This window comes from Lepidochelys olivacea, assembly GCF_965140295.1.
Source record: "Lepidochelys olivacea isolate rLepOli2 genome assembly, chromosome: 27".
NCBI classification, from domain to species: Eukaryota; Metazoa; Chordata; order Testudines; family Cheloniidae; genus Lepidochelys; species Lepidochelys olivacea.
In genome coordinates, this window is record NC_140437.1 from 19,414,041 (window position 1) to 19,426,842 (window position 12,802).

The following is a 12,802-nucleotide window of genomic DNA, read 5'->3' on the forward strand; positions in this document are numbered from 1 at the left end:
GGGTTTACAAATAAGGTTTTCATTCACATTTGTTTTTTGCAGCTCAAATAGGGAGAAGCAGAACAGAGATATGGTGAGAATCACTGTTGAAAACCAGGGGATTCTGAAGCGACTTGGTGATCCTAAACCTACATATGATCGTAGGAAGTCTGAGATTGATTGGCAGGCATGTATAATCATTTTATTCTTGGAAACACTATTTGCAGTTATAGTCAGACTAAACAAGGCGCAGAAGATGAATTGGCTGATCTGAAAGTTTTCCAAACCAAAATATGAATGAACAGCTGTTGGCTGGTTTCTCTGGATCCTGTAGTTCTGGGCATATACATCCTTTATTAAAGCAAACCACAACAGTCTTATGTTGGGTATAGATGTATCTAGAACATAAGAATGGCCCTACTGGGTCAGACCAAGGGTCCATCTAGCGCACTATCCTGTCTTCTGACAGTGGCCAGTGCCAGGTGCCCCAGAGGGAATGAACAGAACAGGTAATCATCCAGTGATCCATCCCCTGTCGCTCATTCCCAGCTTCTGGCAAACAGAGGCTAGGGACACCATTCCTGCCCATCCTGGCTAATAGCCATTGATGGACCTATCCTCCATGAATGTATCTAGTTCTTTTTTGAACCCTGTTATGGTCTTGGCCTTCACAACATCCTCTGGCAAGGAGTTCCACAGGTTGACTGTGCATTGTGTGAAGAAATACTTCCTTTTATTGTTTTAAACCTGCTGCCTATTCATTTAATTTGGTGACCCCTAATTCTTGAGTTATGAGAAGTAGTAAACAACACTTCCTTATCTACTTTTTCTGTACCAGTCATGATTTTATAGACCCCAAGCATATCTTCCCATAGCCGTTTCTTTTCCAAGCTGAAAAGTCCTAGTCTTGTTAATCTCTCCTCATACGGAAGCCGTTTCATACTCCTAAGCATTTTTGTTGCCCTTTTCTGAACCTTTTCCAATGCCAATCTATCTTTTTTGAGATGGGGCAACTACATCTGCACACAGTATTCAAGATGTGGGCATACCATGGATTTATATAGAGGCAACATGATATTTTCTGTCTTATTATCTATCCCTTTCTTAATGATTCCCAACATTCTGTTTGCTTTTTTGACTGCTGCTGCATGTTGAGTGGATGTTTTCAGAGAACTATCCACAATGACTCCAAGATCTCTTTCTTGAGTGGTAACGGCTAATTTAGACCCCATCATTTTATATGTATAGTTGGAATTATGCTTTCCAATGTGCATTACTTTGCATTTATCAACATTAAATTTCATCTGCCATTTTGTTGCCCAGTCACCCAGTTTTGAGAGATCCTTTTGTAGCTCTTCGCAGTCTGCCTGGGTCTTAACTATCTTTAGTAATTTTGTATCATCTGCAAATTTTGCCACCTCACTGTTTACCACTTTTTCCAGATAATTTATTAATATGTTGAATAGGACTGGTCGCAGAACAGACCCCTGGGGGACACCAGTATTTACCTCTCTCCATTCTGAAAGCTGACCATTTATACCTACCCTTTGTTTCCTATCTTTTAACCAGTTACCAATCCATGAGAGCACCTTCCCTCTTATGCCATGTCAGCTTACTTTGCGTAAGAGCCTTTGGTGAGAGACCTTGTCAAAGGCTTTCTGAAAATCTAAGTACACTGTATTCACTGGATCCCCTTGGTCCACATGCTTGTTGACCCCCTCAAAGAATTCTAGTAGATTGGCGAGGCATGATTTCCCTTTAGTAAAACCATGCTGACTCTTCCTCAACAAATTATATTCATCTATATGTCTGACAATATTGTTGTTTACTCTAGTTTCAACCAGTTTGCCCAGTACTGAAGTCAGGCTTAGAGGCCTGTAATTGCCGGGATCACCTCTGGAGCCCTTCTTAAAAATTGGTGTCACATTAGCTATCCTCCAGTCATCTGGTACAGAAGCTGACTTAAATGATAGGTTACAGCCTACTTCTGCAATGTCACATTTGAGTTCCTTCAGAACTCTTGGGTGAATACCATCTGGTCCTGGTGACTTATTGCTGTTTAATTTATCAATTTGTTCCAAAACCTCCTTTAAGGATACCTCAATCTGGGACAGTTCCTCAGATCTGTCACCTAAAAAGAATGGCTCAGGTTTGGGAATCTCCCTCACATCCTCAGCCATGAAGCCCGATGCAAAGAATTCATTTAGTTTCTCCGCAATGACCTTATTGTCCTTGAGTGGCCCTTTAGCACCTCGATCATCCACTGATTGTTTAGCAGGCTTCCTGCTTCTGATGTACTTAAAAAAAGTTTGCTATTACTTTTTGAGTCTTTGGCTAACTGTTCCTCAGATTCTTTTTTTACCTTCCTAATTGTATTTTTATACTTCATTTGCCAGTATTTATGCTCCTTTCTATTTTCCTCACTAGGATTTAACCTCCACTTTTTAAAGGATGCCTTTTTGCCTCTCACTGCTTCTTTTACTTTGTTGCATAGGTGTATCTGTATATGTCTATCTAGGTATAGGCAAGCCCAATACCATTGCACAGTAATATGGAGGGGATCTTGTTAAATCAAATACTACTTAGTTAATCATATAGTGGGCTAGATATAATTGCTCCCTAAAGCTACCCATTGTGGTAATCAGCAAGACTTGGGTAATGGAAAAGGGGAGAATTCATTAGAATTAGATTAATGCCTTGTCAAGTATTTATTAAATGAAAAACATCTCCCTGTTCATCAGGCTGAAGGGCTGGCTCCCTTAAGGGATGGAGTCTAAGTGTAATAAGGGTTCTCTCATTGGGGTGTGAGCTTCGTTGACCTTTTATTCTGACATTCTCAATTAATATGACCTTTTAGTACAAAAAAAGAAAACTACACCTGTTATGCTGTGTTTATAACTTAAATGTGAGCATCAGCCTCTAGTCACATGCGTGATTTCAGATGTAAAATCTGTTTGTGCCTGAACAAGATTTTAGGCTCTGGCTTTTTCTTGTTAGCTACAAACTGCAATAAGTGACAAATCCACTGAAAGAAGAGTCTGAGCCCTAATTTCTGGCCAGGGTCCCTAATTTGACTGACAGCAGTGACTGATTTCTCACTGACACTTTGTGAAGTCACTGGAGTCTAAACTGGAAACATTGCATTTCTCTAACTTTATGGCTAGAAGAGCCACCTCATGTTGCAGTCTTAGCAACACCTGAAACATGATTTACCTGTGTGAGTTTCTCAGCCCAGACAGCGGGTAATAGGCATTATTCCCTTCTTTGTGGCATAATCTATGTGCCACTCGCCATTCAGGAACTAAGACTTCACATTTTTTAGTCAAAGCACTGACTTTCAGTTAATTTATTTTTTGCAGCATTGACAGATTTTGAGAGTCTGGGGTAAATTCTTAAGCAGAGTGCGGGAGAAGAGTGTACAAACCCTGTTATTAGTGAACTGGGGTTGTATATGCATTTTCTCCCACACACTGCTTCAAAAGCATAGTTCTCTCCTGTAATTGTGAAAAGATGCCAACCCCAATTTCTCTGTCACAGAATTAAATGTCTCCCTTAAGTCACTTCTTACCCATGCAATAAAATTCACAAAGCCACAAAACTCCCTCCAAAGAAGGAAACAAAGCTATGGAACAGCTGCAGCTTATTGTTGAAGGAAGGCTATTGAGTTTACTCAATAATTGTCATGTCTCTGTCTCTCATTTTAAAACAAATTTGCTGAACCCATTTTGGATTCCTCAGTTACTGAAGATGATTTAGAGGCCCATTACAGCCTCCTCTATGCTGCATTACTATCAAAAGGGTTAAGCAGGATCTGGGTCTCCAGATAACCTTAGTGTCCTGGTATTTCAGCTCTCGGAAATTCAAGAGACTAATAGAATTCTGTATCAAGGTTATAAACAGGAATTAATTAAAACACATGATTTAGAATGTGGGTTTTCTGTGGCAGGGTCTATGTCTTTGCTTGTTTTGTGAGAGGTGTGGCACATTTTTGGTAGCTCAAAAATACATCTTTTGATTTCAAGATTGCAATCAGGATAAAAATGTTACATTTTCAAAAGTGGCTTCTGCTATTTGATGCCCAACTCAAGCACCTTCAGCTCCCCATGGCTTTAACTAGAATTCTGGGAGACAGCACATGTGAAAATCAGACCCAAGACACCTCATTCTGAGATGCCCAAATCAGAAGAATCCAAAATCAGGGTCTACTTTTGGCCTCAGGCTTTTACACTAACTACTAATAAAACAGAAAACATGGATGAGCAATCCACAAAAGACCAGACTAAGCCCATTAATGACTAATCGCTACAATGAAGAAACGCAAGTACTGAAGGAACAGGATGCATAAGTGTAAGGAAAACAAAAAAGCATCATGACCAAACAGTGTACTTGTTTTAATTACAATCCTAATAGTCACTTTAATAGATAATTAGTGTCACTGACAAATCTACTCTTTCCTTCTCGTTGGCAGAATTCACGGCACTATATCCGGAATACCACGCGGTATCTCATTGCTTCTCAGGATAGCTAGGTATACAGTTCTGCCTTGGCTTTATTCATTTTCTAAAACTGTATGTGGCTGTCACAAAGTGTTGTTAGTGATGCAGCCTGATTTGTGTGTGTATATTTTACCCCTGCTGCAGTCAGTGCATGTGCATAATACCTAGGAGAGACTGCTCCAGATCCTGCCTGCTCACCCATGAAATGCAGGACTGCTGAGTGACCTGGTAGCTTGCATTTAAACATGGCATCTTCTGAAATAACGCGGGGGGGAGGGGGAAGATTGTGTGTGTGTGTGTGTGTATTACAATCCTTTCCTCTCTCAACTTACCTGATGCCCCACAGGGCCTGCAAATCAGCACTGCCCTGAATTTGTTCCAGCAAAGTGTATGAAGTATGGATATTGCCACCTTCTTCCATCTGCTCCTATTCCAGCCAGCTGAGATCTTTGCCCCACAAGCCCCTTCAGCTGGTGCCAGTCCAAACACCTCCCAACTCCCCTCTGTACCCATTCAGTTGGGGCCCTGCCTATCATCATTCAGTTCCCCGTAACCCCTCTCCAGAGGCCCTAGCTGTTGCAGAAATGCTTGAGCTCTAAATAATAAATGAAACTTTAAATTAGGTTAGTTGCTTAATAGTTGGTTTATTAGGAGTTAGAGTTTTGCCTTTATATGATGATTGACAACATGGGGCTGGTGAGTAAACAAGAGGTCTTGGCAAGATGAGGCAAAAGTTATTTTCATTTCATAACCTCAAAATGCAAAAAGGAGGAAATTGGTGTTTGCCAAAGGACAAAATTGGCAAAAAGATTAAAGAAATGCCCTAAAAGATTTGTAAAGTGTGAGACATTAAAAGAATAAAGAAATTATATGTGAATGTCCCAGGATGCCCAATCTGTAGACCTCACACTTGGGCCATGATTCAGCAAAATATTTAAGCATGTGTTTAAGGTTTTGCTGAAGTCAATGTGCTAATGTACTTTGCTGAATTGGAGACTCAGGCATAACTCCTCATGGAGTCAACACTTCATTATCAACTGATTTTTTTCAGTTCCCCTCCCTCTCTTTTCTTTCCAAATTGCAGGAGAATACACCAGGCATGGATAATACAGCAGAGACTCAGCACATCCTAAAAGTCTGATGGCTTGTTAGGGATACATATCACAACTGGCTGATGTTTTCTTAGGATTGTAAAATAAAATGGAGCATTGAATGAAAGCAGTTTTCCTATAAAAGTGCAACTCCCCACTCCAGCCCCAAAATCTTCACCACATATATGTCTACTTTTGCCATAATTTATTTTGAATTTACAAACAAAACTGCACCTAAAAAACTCACATCACAATTCTCCCAAATTAATAAAAAAGCGATCGTGTTTAACTACAGGGTTTGATGCCTGCACAGGATAGAAATGGAGGCAAATATCATTTATTAGATGAATCAGATTGTAAATGACATTTTAGCGCTGTGTTTGATACCAATTTAGACCATAAGACATTTTCAGTTATTGTAATTTTAAATATTTTACAAAATCTGCACATTTCCGTTTGTCTTGGTTCTTTTAGCAACTATTTCCTCTATTGGGATCTACTGGACTATAAAGCAAACTGAACCTATGTTGTACTTTTACTGCTACTATTTTGCAAGTGGTTTGATAGTAATTCCTGCATTGAGTAGATTTCTGTTGATATTATTTTACAGAACAGAGAATGATGTTTCATCTAACCTACATCCTTGTTCATGGTGACACATGGTATATATTTTATCATGTCTAGCTGGATGTATTAAAGCTGTTAGTAATCTGCAATAAATCTACAGACGCATTGATTATTTTACACAAAGGCACCCTCTTTCCATCTGGTATTGTCACAAAGTCACTTAGTGTGAAATTTTACTCTTTAGTTTAAAATTGCTTTCAAAGAGTTATGTCCAGCGATTATAAAATGGAAATGGTGCCTCAACTACCAGCTACGCTTGTCCAGCATCACTGCCTGTGAGCTACCCCCTCTCGGATGTGGTGGGCGAGGCAGAGTGTGAAAAGACTTGCAGGCAAAGCAGCTGGACACTCAGGCTTTGTGGTTCTGGCATGGAGGAGGCGCTGTTTCTCTCTGGCAAATACCTGTGGCTTTTCAGAGAGGAACCCAATCTGGCAGTCCAGAGCTGCTCGCTGGCAGGCCACTACAGGTCCAGCAGCCTGAGAAAGTGTCTTCCTCAAAGAGGTGACAAGGTGGAGTTTTCCCTCAACACCTAAGGCCAGGTCTCCATTATACACTTTTGCCAGTATAATGTCAGTTAGAACTGTCACTTTTTGCCAAGAACCTAAGGTAAACGTAAAAAGAACAGGAGTACTTGTGGTACCTTAGATACTAACAAATTTATTTGAGCATAAGCTTTCGTGAGCTACAGCTCACTTCATTGGATCCATTGATGCATCCGATGAAGTGAGCTGAAGCTCGCGAAAGCTTATGCTCAAATAAATTGGTTAGTCTCTCGGGTGCCACAAGTCCTCCTTTTCTTTTTGTGAATACAGACTAACCCGGCTGCTCCTCTGAACCCTGAGGTAAATGTGACTATACTGGCATGGGACTGGGGAGAGGAGGGGGAAGCACCTTTTCCCTAGTATAAGCTGTGTCTATACAAGTAGAGTTTGCCATTCTAGCTATACCAGCAAACCTCTTCTAGCATAGCTCTGGCCTAAGTTATTCAGGCACACAACTCCCACTGACTTTCCAGGGGACTTGTACTCCATAGTCACGTTTGAAAATTCAACCAACAATCTTGGTATCCTGGGGAAATTTTTGTTGTAAGATTTCCATTATCCCTCCCTCTGTTGAAGCTAATGAGGTAAGGAGGACAGCGAGAGGAGCAGACTTCAACCAAAACTTGCTTTGGCAGTGAAGACTGTATGTCAGCTAGAGGAGAGATTCATCAGCTGGTCCTGTAAACCTCACTTCTGAGCCCCGGCTCCCACCCAGATCCTTGCCTGAATTTTATGCATATCTACATAGGCCCCAGCTATCCTTCCATGCTCACCCACTCCCAGGTCCCCTTGCCTCTGCTAAGTATTTATATAAAGCATAATACATCCCCTATAGATGTAAAAATTATCATTTTTTTCCATTCAGAGGTGGGGTGGGGAAGGGGAACATAGGACTGGGGCAAATCTATGTGGAAAGCAAAGCCTGCCTCCAAAATCATACACAACCATAATTTCAGCCTCACAGTTAGTTTTATTACTAAGTAAAATTATCAGTAAGGATATTATTGTTGCTAATGTTGGGTAGTGTCTTTTTAGAGACTTTTTAACATTTTCAGGAACTGGGTGCGTGCAATCTGGGTCACTGACTATTGGAAGCGAAAGGGAGTGGTAAAGTACATGAACTGAGATGGGTCTGGATATAAATGTAGTTGTGAGTTTCAGTAGTTGGGGGTGAAAGGAAATGGATTTGAGCAACAATAATTCTCACATAGTGTCTACCAACATTCTTTGTGTGGTATGCACAGTGGGGCTGGGGGGGATTTTCATTTCTGTTTCTTTACTGGTCTCAGACATTGTAGTTCTACATTTCTGTTGGTAGTTTGTGTCTTGGTCTACCTGCAGACTATAAGGTCCTTTGGCCAGGTCATTTTACTTTTGCCTATAAAACATAATGTACTAAATCAATAATATGGAAAACAGCAGAATTTCTTCATGGAGCATAGTTTCTGCTATTTTACAACAGAAACAAGATGCAAAAGATGTTTATGCATTTAGTGAGCTGGTATAAAAACCAGGTAAAATGTTAATATGCCAAATTCAGGCCTGGGCTCCACTGAATGGGCTGAGCCTTTAACATGCAGGGATGGTGGAAAGCCCTGCTTTTGGCCATATAACGCATACCTGGCTCCATCCAGGTGATATGACTCTTTTCAAATATAATGACGACCCATCTCCTCAGATTCACAGCACTAGAAATTCTCCTCCACTCTATAATTCATTGAAGACTATCATGTTACTGGGGTTCATTTGTTTTACCATAGGTTGTTGACTTATGTGAGAGACTTGATACTTGCAATAACATACGATTGTAGTGATGGGAGTTGATTAATTGACCCATCTCTTTTACGCCAAGACTTATTTGATCACAGTGCTCTACCCTTTACCATACGGGTAAGTTGACCATATTTTCAAAATCAAAACCCAAATGTTTTTTGTGGTAACCTTCTTAAGGTCAGGAAAAAACTGAATTTCTTGGCATTGACTCGCTTTTCATAGATTTATGCTGCCTGGGTCAGAAAATCACAGAAGAGCTGAGCACCACCATTTCCTTCCAATGACAATAGCAAGGAGGGAGCAGAAGGACCACCAGCACTTCCTCCTGGGGCCAGAGCAGGGGTTTTGCACTGACCAGTCTGAGTCAGTCTTAGACTTGTATTGCAATGTGGTCTAAAGACAAGCACTGACCCTGCCCAATGATTGTCACAAAGCACATGCTCACTTCTTGATCAGAATGAAACAGTGTGCAAAACACTTTAAGAGTGGAACTGATCTTGGACAAACATTTTGTAGTTATTAAAAACCTGAACATTTTGATAGATGAAATGAAAAACTGGAACATTTCATGTGTCCCATAAGAAGTTCCAAGAACTTCATAAAAAACCTGGGATGCATGGTCTTTTTACATAATGGCAAGATCACATGAACAGGGCAGGGTCTAGTAACCACACAGAGCCACTCCAGATTTGAGCAGATTAGGGCCCATATTAGACCCTGAATGAATAATGTGATTGAATACTGTTTTGAATCTAGACAAGAGAAACATTTTACTTATTGTTCTTTGGAGGGGGAATGTAACAGGGTGGCTTGCTCTGTGGGCTGGAGAGCCTGGGGCTGATCCAGCCCTGACTACAGAATGGGCTTCACCTGAGTGAAATGAGGTGATTCCTGTATAAAAGGACCAAGGTTTAAGTGCTGAAAGGGTCCAACTGGGGAAAGAGATGGCAGGGAGCAAGATGGTTCCTGCAGAGCCCTGAGTGAGGAAAGTTATCTAGGCAGAAAGCAGCCTGGGAGGGACCCTGGGTAACAGGAAGAAACTGGTTGAAGAAGAGCATCAGAGAGGGTGGAAAGTTTAATTCTGTTAAAAACAGTTTTGAAGCCTAGTTTGGACAACTATGACCCAGGAGGGGTGGAATAAAAGATTGTGACCCAGCCAGAGGGCCAAGTTACCTGACAGAGTAACTGTCACAGCACTCAGTGAAGGAGATGGTATGAGAGCTGCAACACGATGCCTGGCATGAGGAGCACATAATGGTGGGTGCCTCAATGGTGAGTGGATTCCATTACAGAAAATCCATTACAGTGATTTTGCTTAACAATAACTTCATATTGTTAAGACAAAAATAAGTATGGGTTTACATTTGAAGCCATTGCTAAAGGATTTGATATATAGGAAAGATCAAAAGTGACAGGCAAATGGAAAGCAGGAACTCCTAAGTAGATAATGTACTATTTATCAATAGCAGATTCAGCAAATTATGAACTGTCATTGGTTTCCAAAGTCCTACTACATCTGCATTTTCATCTATACACTAAAAAATTCTGTATATCCAAACTTCCTGAAGTATTTGGAAAAAAGTCTTGCAGCCATGTAGATTTAATCTCCAAGGCTCGCTTTGTTCCTTACACTCTCTGGGACCATTTGTCTGAGTTAAGATACTTGTTTCCATAGCCATTGGCAGGATGGAAACTTAGACAGTAGGTGAAGTTTCACTCTGTATCACAAAGTATTTATAAAGCTTAAAAATCACTAAATTTTTATCAATCTACATCGAGCACTCAATTTTAAATGACGCTACTGAAAATTGTGGTTCAGGAACCCCATGTCAGCTTCTGATTGATAGGACATTTTTATATTCCTTTCTAGACAAGCTGGCAGTTTTGGAGTGCAGCTGACATGTTCCCTCTTATAATCCTTACATTTACAGCACATTTTATATAGGCTTTCCTTTTGACATGTGAGAGCAGGCTATGATCTAACCCAACTCACTGGCACCCAAAATGAGTCCTCATTCAGCTTCTCTAGCAGAGTTTTCAACTGATTATAGGCACTCTGGAGGTCTTCTTTCAGCAGCACAGTGTCAATTAAATGGCCATACTGCTCTTCGATAAATGCTGCCGAATTAATAATGTCCTGCTGTTCTTCATCCTGCAGGCCAATATGTGAGAAGATATTAAACTTGCAATAGTCATTCTATCCTTCTCATGACTTGTTTAGCTTCCTTGTATCCTCCCCAAGCTTCTAACAACTTTGAAAGGAAATGAAACAAAAAAGCTATTGCCAATGTGAAAGGATAAAATGAATTCCTGCTATCAAGTTTGAGCAAGGTGCTAGTGCTGGGAGTGATATGGCCTCAGGGATGGAAAGGGTGAGTGAGGGATTTTGAAATGGTTACAAGAGTAAAATGAAAATGTGGCATTGCACTCAAAGTAACAAAAGTGCTGCCTAACCAAACTCAGGTGCCAACCAGACTCCCTTCAAAAGTAAAAGAATGACAGTGGAACAGATGTGCCCAAGTTCAACAACACTGAGCACTTCACTGGAAACTTTGGAGGATCCCACAGGCAGTGTGCATGTGAACTCACACACTTTATTACCAAAATAAATGAACAATAGTGTGTTGGTACTTCTCTAAAGAGATAATACCAACCAGCTTCGTTTCCTCTTCCTTGCAAGATTACACTTCTTGTAATGCAAGAACCACCAATAAGTAACAGCCTAATCAGCTTGGTCTTCACTCTCCAGTCACAAGGCAAAATGGGCACTTACGTAGGCTGCTCAGTGGCAGAACAACAAGGTTACTAACTAATCCTACTACACTAGTAGTTTCCACGGGCGTGAACCTGAATATTTTGTACTATTACAAACAGTAGATTCTTACTCCTCCTGCATTCCTGACATGGTTTATATTTTAGGGGGCAGAATCTCCCTCTGAAGTTCTAACTCTGTTCAAGTCATGGTGGAGGGTGTTAAACTGAAAACAAGCCTGTTTCTCAACTCCGCCCCCCACCCCGCCTCCAAGAGGATTTGCGTGGTAAGAGCCAAACACAAAGTAGTCTTCCTAAGAAGAAACCATACCTCTGGCCCAAAACAAACAAACAGGATTATCCAGCAGATTTACCCCTCACCCAGATACAAGTTGTCTTTGCAAATTGTATGTTTTATGCCTCCCATACTATCCCAAACCTTCTCTAGAAAAAAGTGCAAGAACATGAGAACATTGAATAATTTGCCTACTCTTCTTGGATTACCTGCCTGCCCTTTCTCCATACTGCAGAAACAAATTCTAAATGAATTCAAGAAACATTCAACTTTCTCCTACAACTGCCTCCCTGGGTAGCTTATTTCATATCTCTAATAGTCAGTGAAACAACTATGTCAGCAACTGTGTTTATTGTTTTACTTGTGTTTGAAGAAAAGTCATGCAGCACGAAGACACTTGTAAAATTAAAAGGCAAAACACACTAGGAAAATTAAGTAAATTAATATAGGAGATGAAGGTGTGGCAGCTGAAATAATGGTAGTTGTATTCACCTTAGCACGGGGGCTCTGAAAACTGTGTAGCAGCTTATAAAATCTGAATCTCAAATCAGAGTTTTGTTGGATATCATTATCTTGCAGAACATCTCAGGCATGTCCTGTAGGAGGATGCTTTGCTGTCCATACTGACCCATCAGCAAGGAGACATAATACAGGAAGGCAAAAAGAGTTCCCAAGTAATTGCCACATGAATGTAGCTACTTAGAACTCTCAACCTGACTTCCCATCATAAGACTAGAGCCAGTTATGTTATCTCACGCAACTGGAGGGACAGGTATTTCTCTTATGAATATTCCAAATATGGCTTCTTCAGTGTCTTAAGAACTGAGGTTAAAATACTTACAAGTGGGGCTGAGATTTCTTCTGAAGTTGGAGATGTTGGTGCATTTTTTTTCTTTTCTGGAACCAGAGCCTTCACAAATATAACATACGGTTTAAACTCTGGTGTTCTCAGGTGCTTTACTGCCTGTGAGTAGAAATATACATGAGCTTTTTATGTATGTTAAGGAAAACTTTTACATGATAAGTTAATGTATGAAACTTCAATTATCCCTGTTCCAACTGTTCTTAGTAATGTCAACTGTATAAATTTTTCATTTGAAACTCTGTGTAAAATACTGTAAGTCTGAGCATTATATCTGTAATTCTCCAAAAAGGAGACGAATATAATGTCAGTGTCATTGCACACAGATCTTGCTGTGCATTAAATTTACAGAAAGAGGAAGGTAATACAAGAGAAAAGGGTATAAC

The 12,802-nt window shown here is 40.4% G+C and overlaps 1 protein-coding gene across 4 annotated transcripts in view; it reads right to left on the reverse strand.

Moving 5' to 3' along the window:
• The window catches only part of MPP3 (MAGUK p55 scaffold protein 3), a 110,759-nt gene that overhangs the window by 6,844 nt on the left and 91,113 nt on the right, over positions 1–12,802 (reverse strand). For all 4 annotated transcript variants that reach the window (XM_084616075.1, XM_084616076.1, XM_084616078.1 and 1 more), the window contains 2 exons: positions 12,396–12,518; positions 10,502–10,660 (listed from right to left, as the gene is read on the reverse strand). In XM_084616075.1, coding sequence (XP_084472201.1) covers positions 10,502–10,660; positions 12,396–12,518 — 282 coding nt within the window. The remainder of the gene's footprint in view (positions 1–10,501; positions 10,661–12,395; positions 12,519–12,802) is intronic.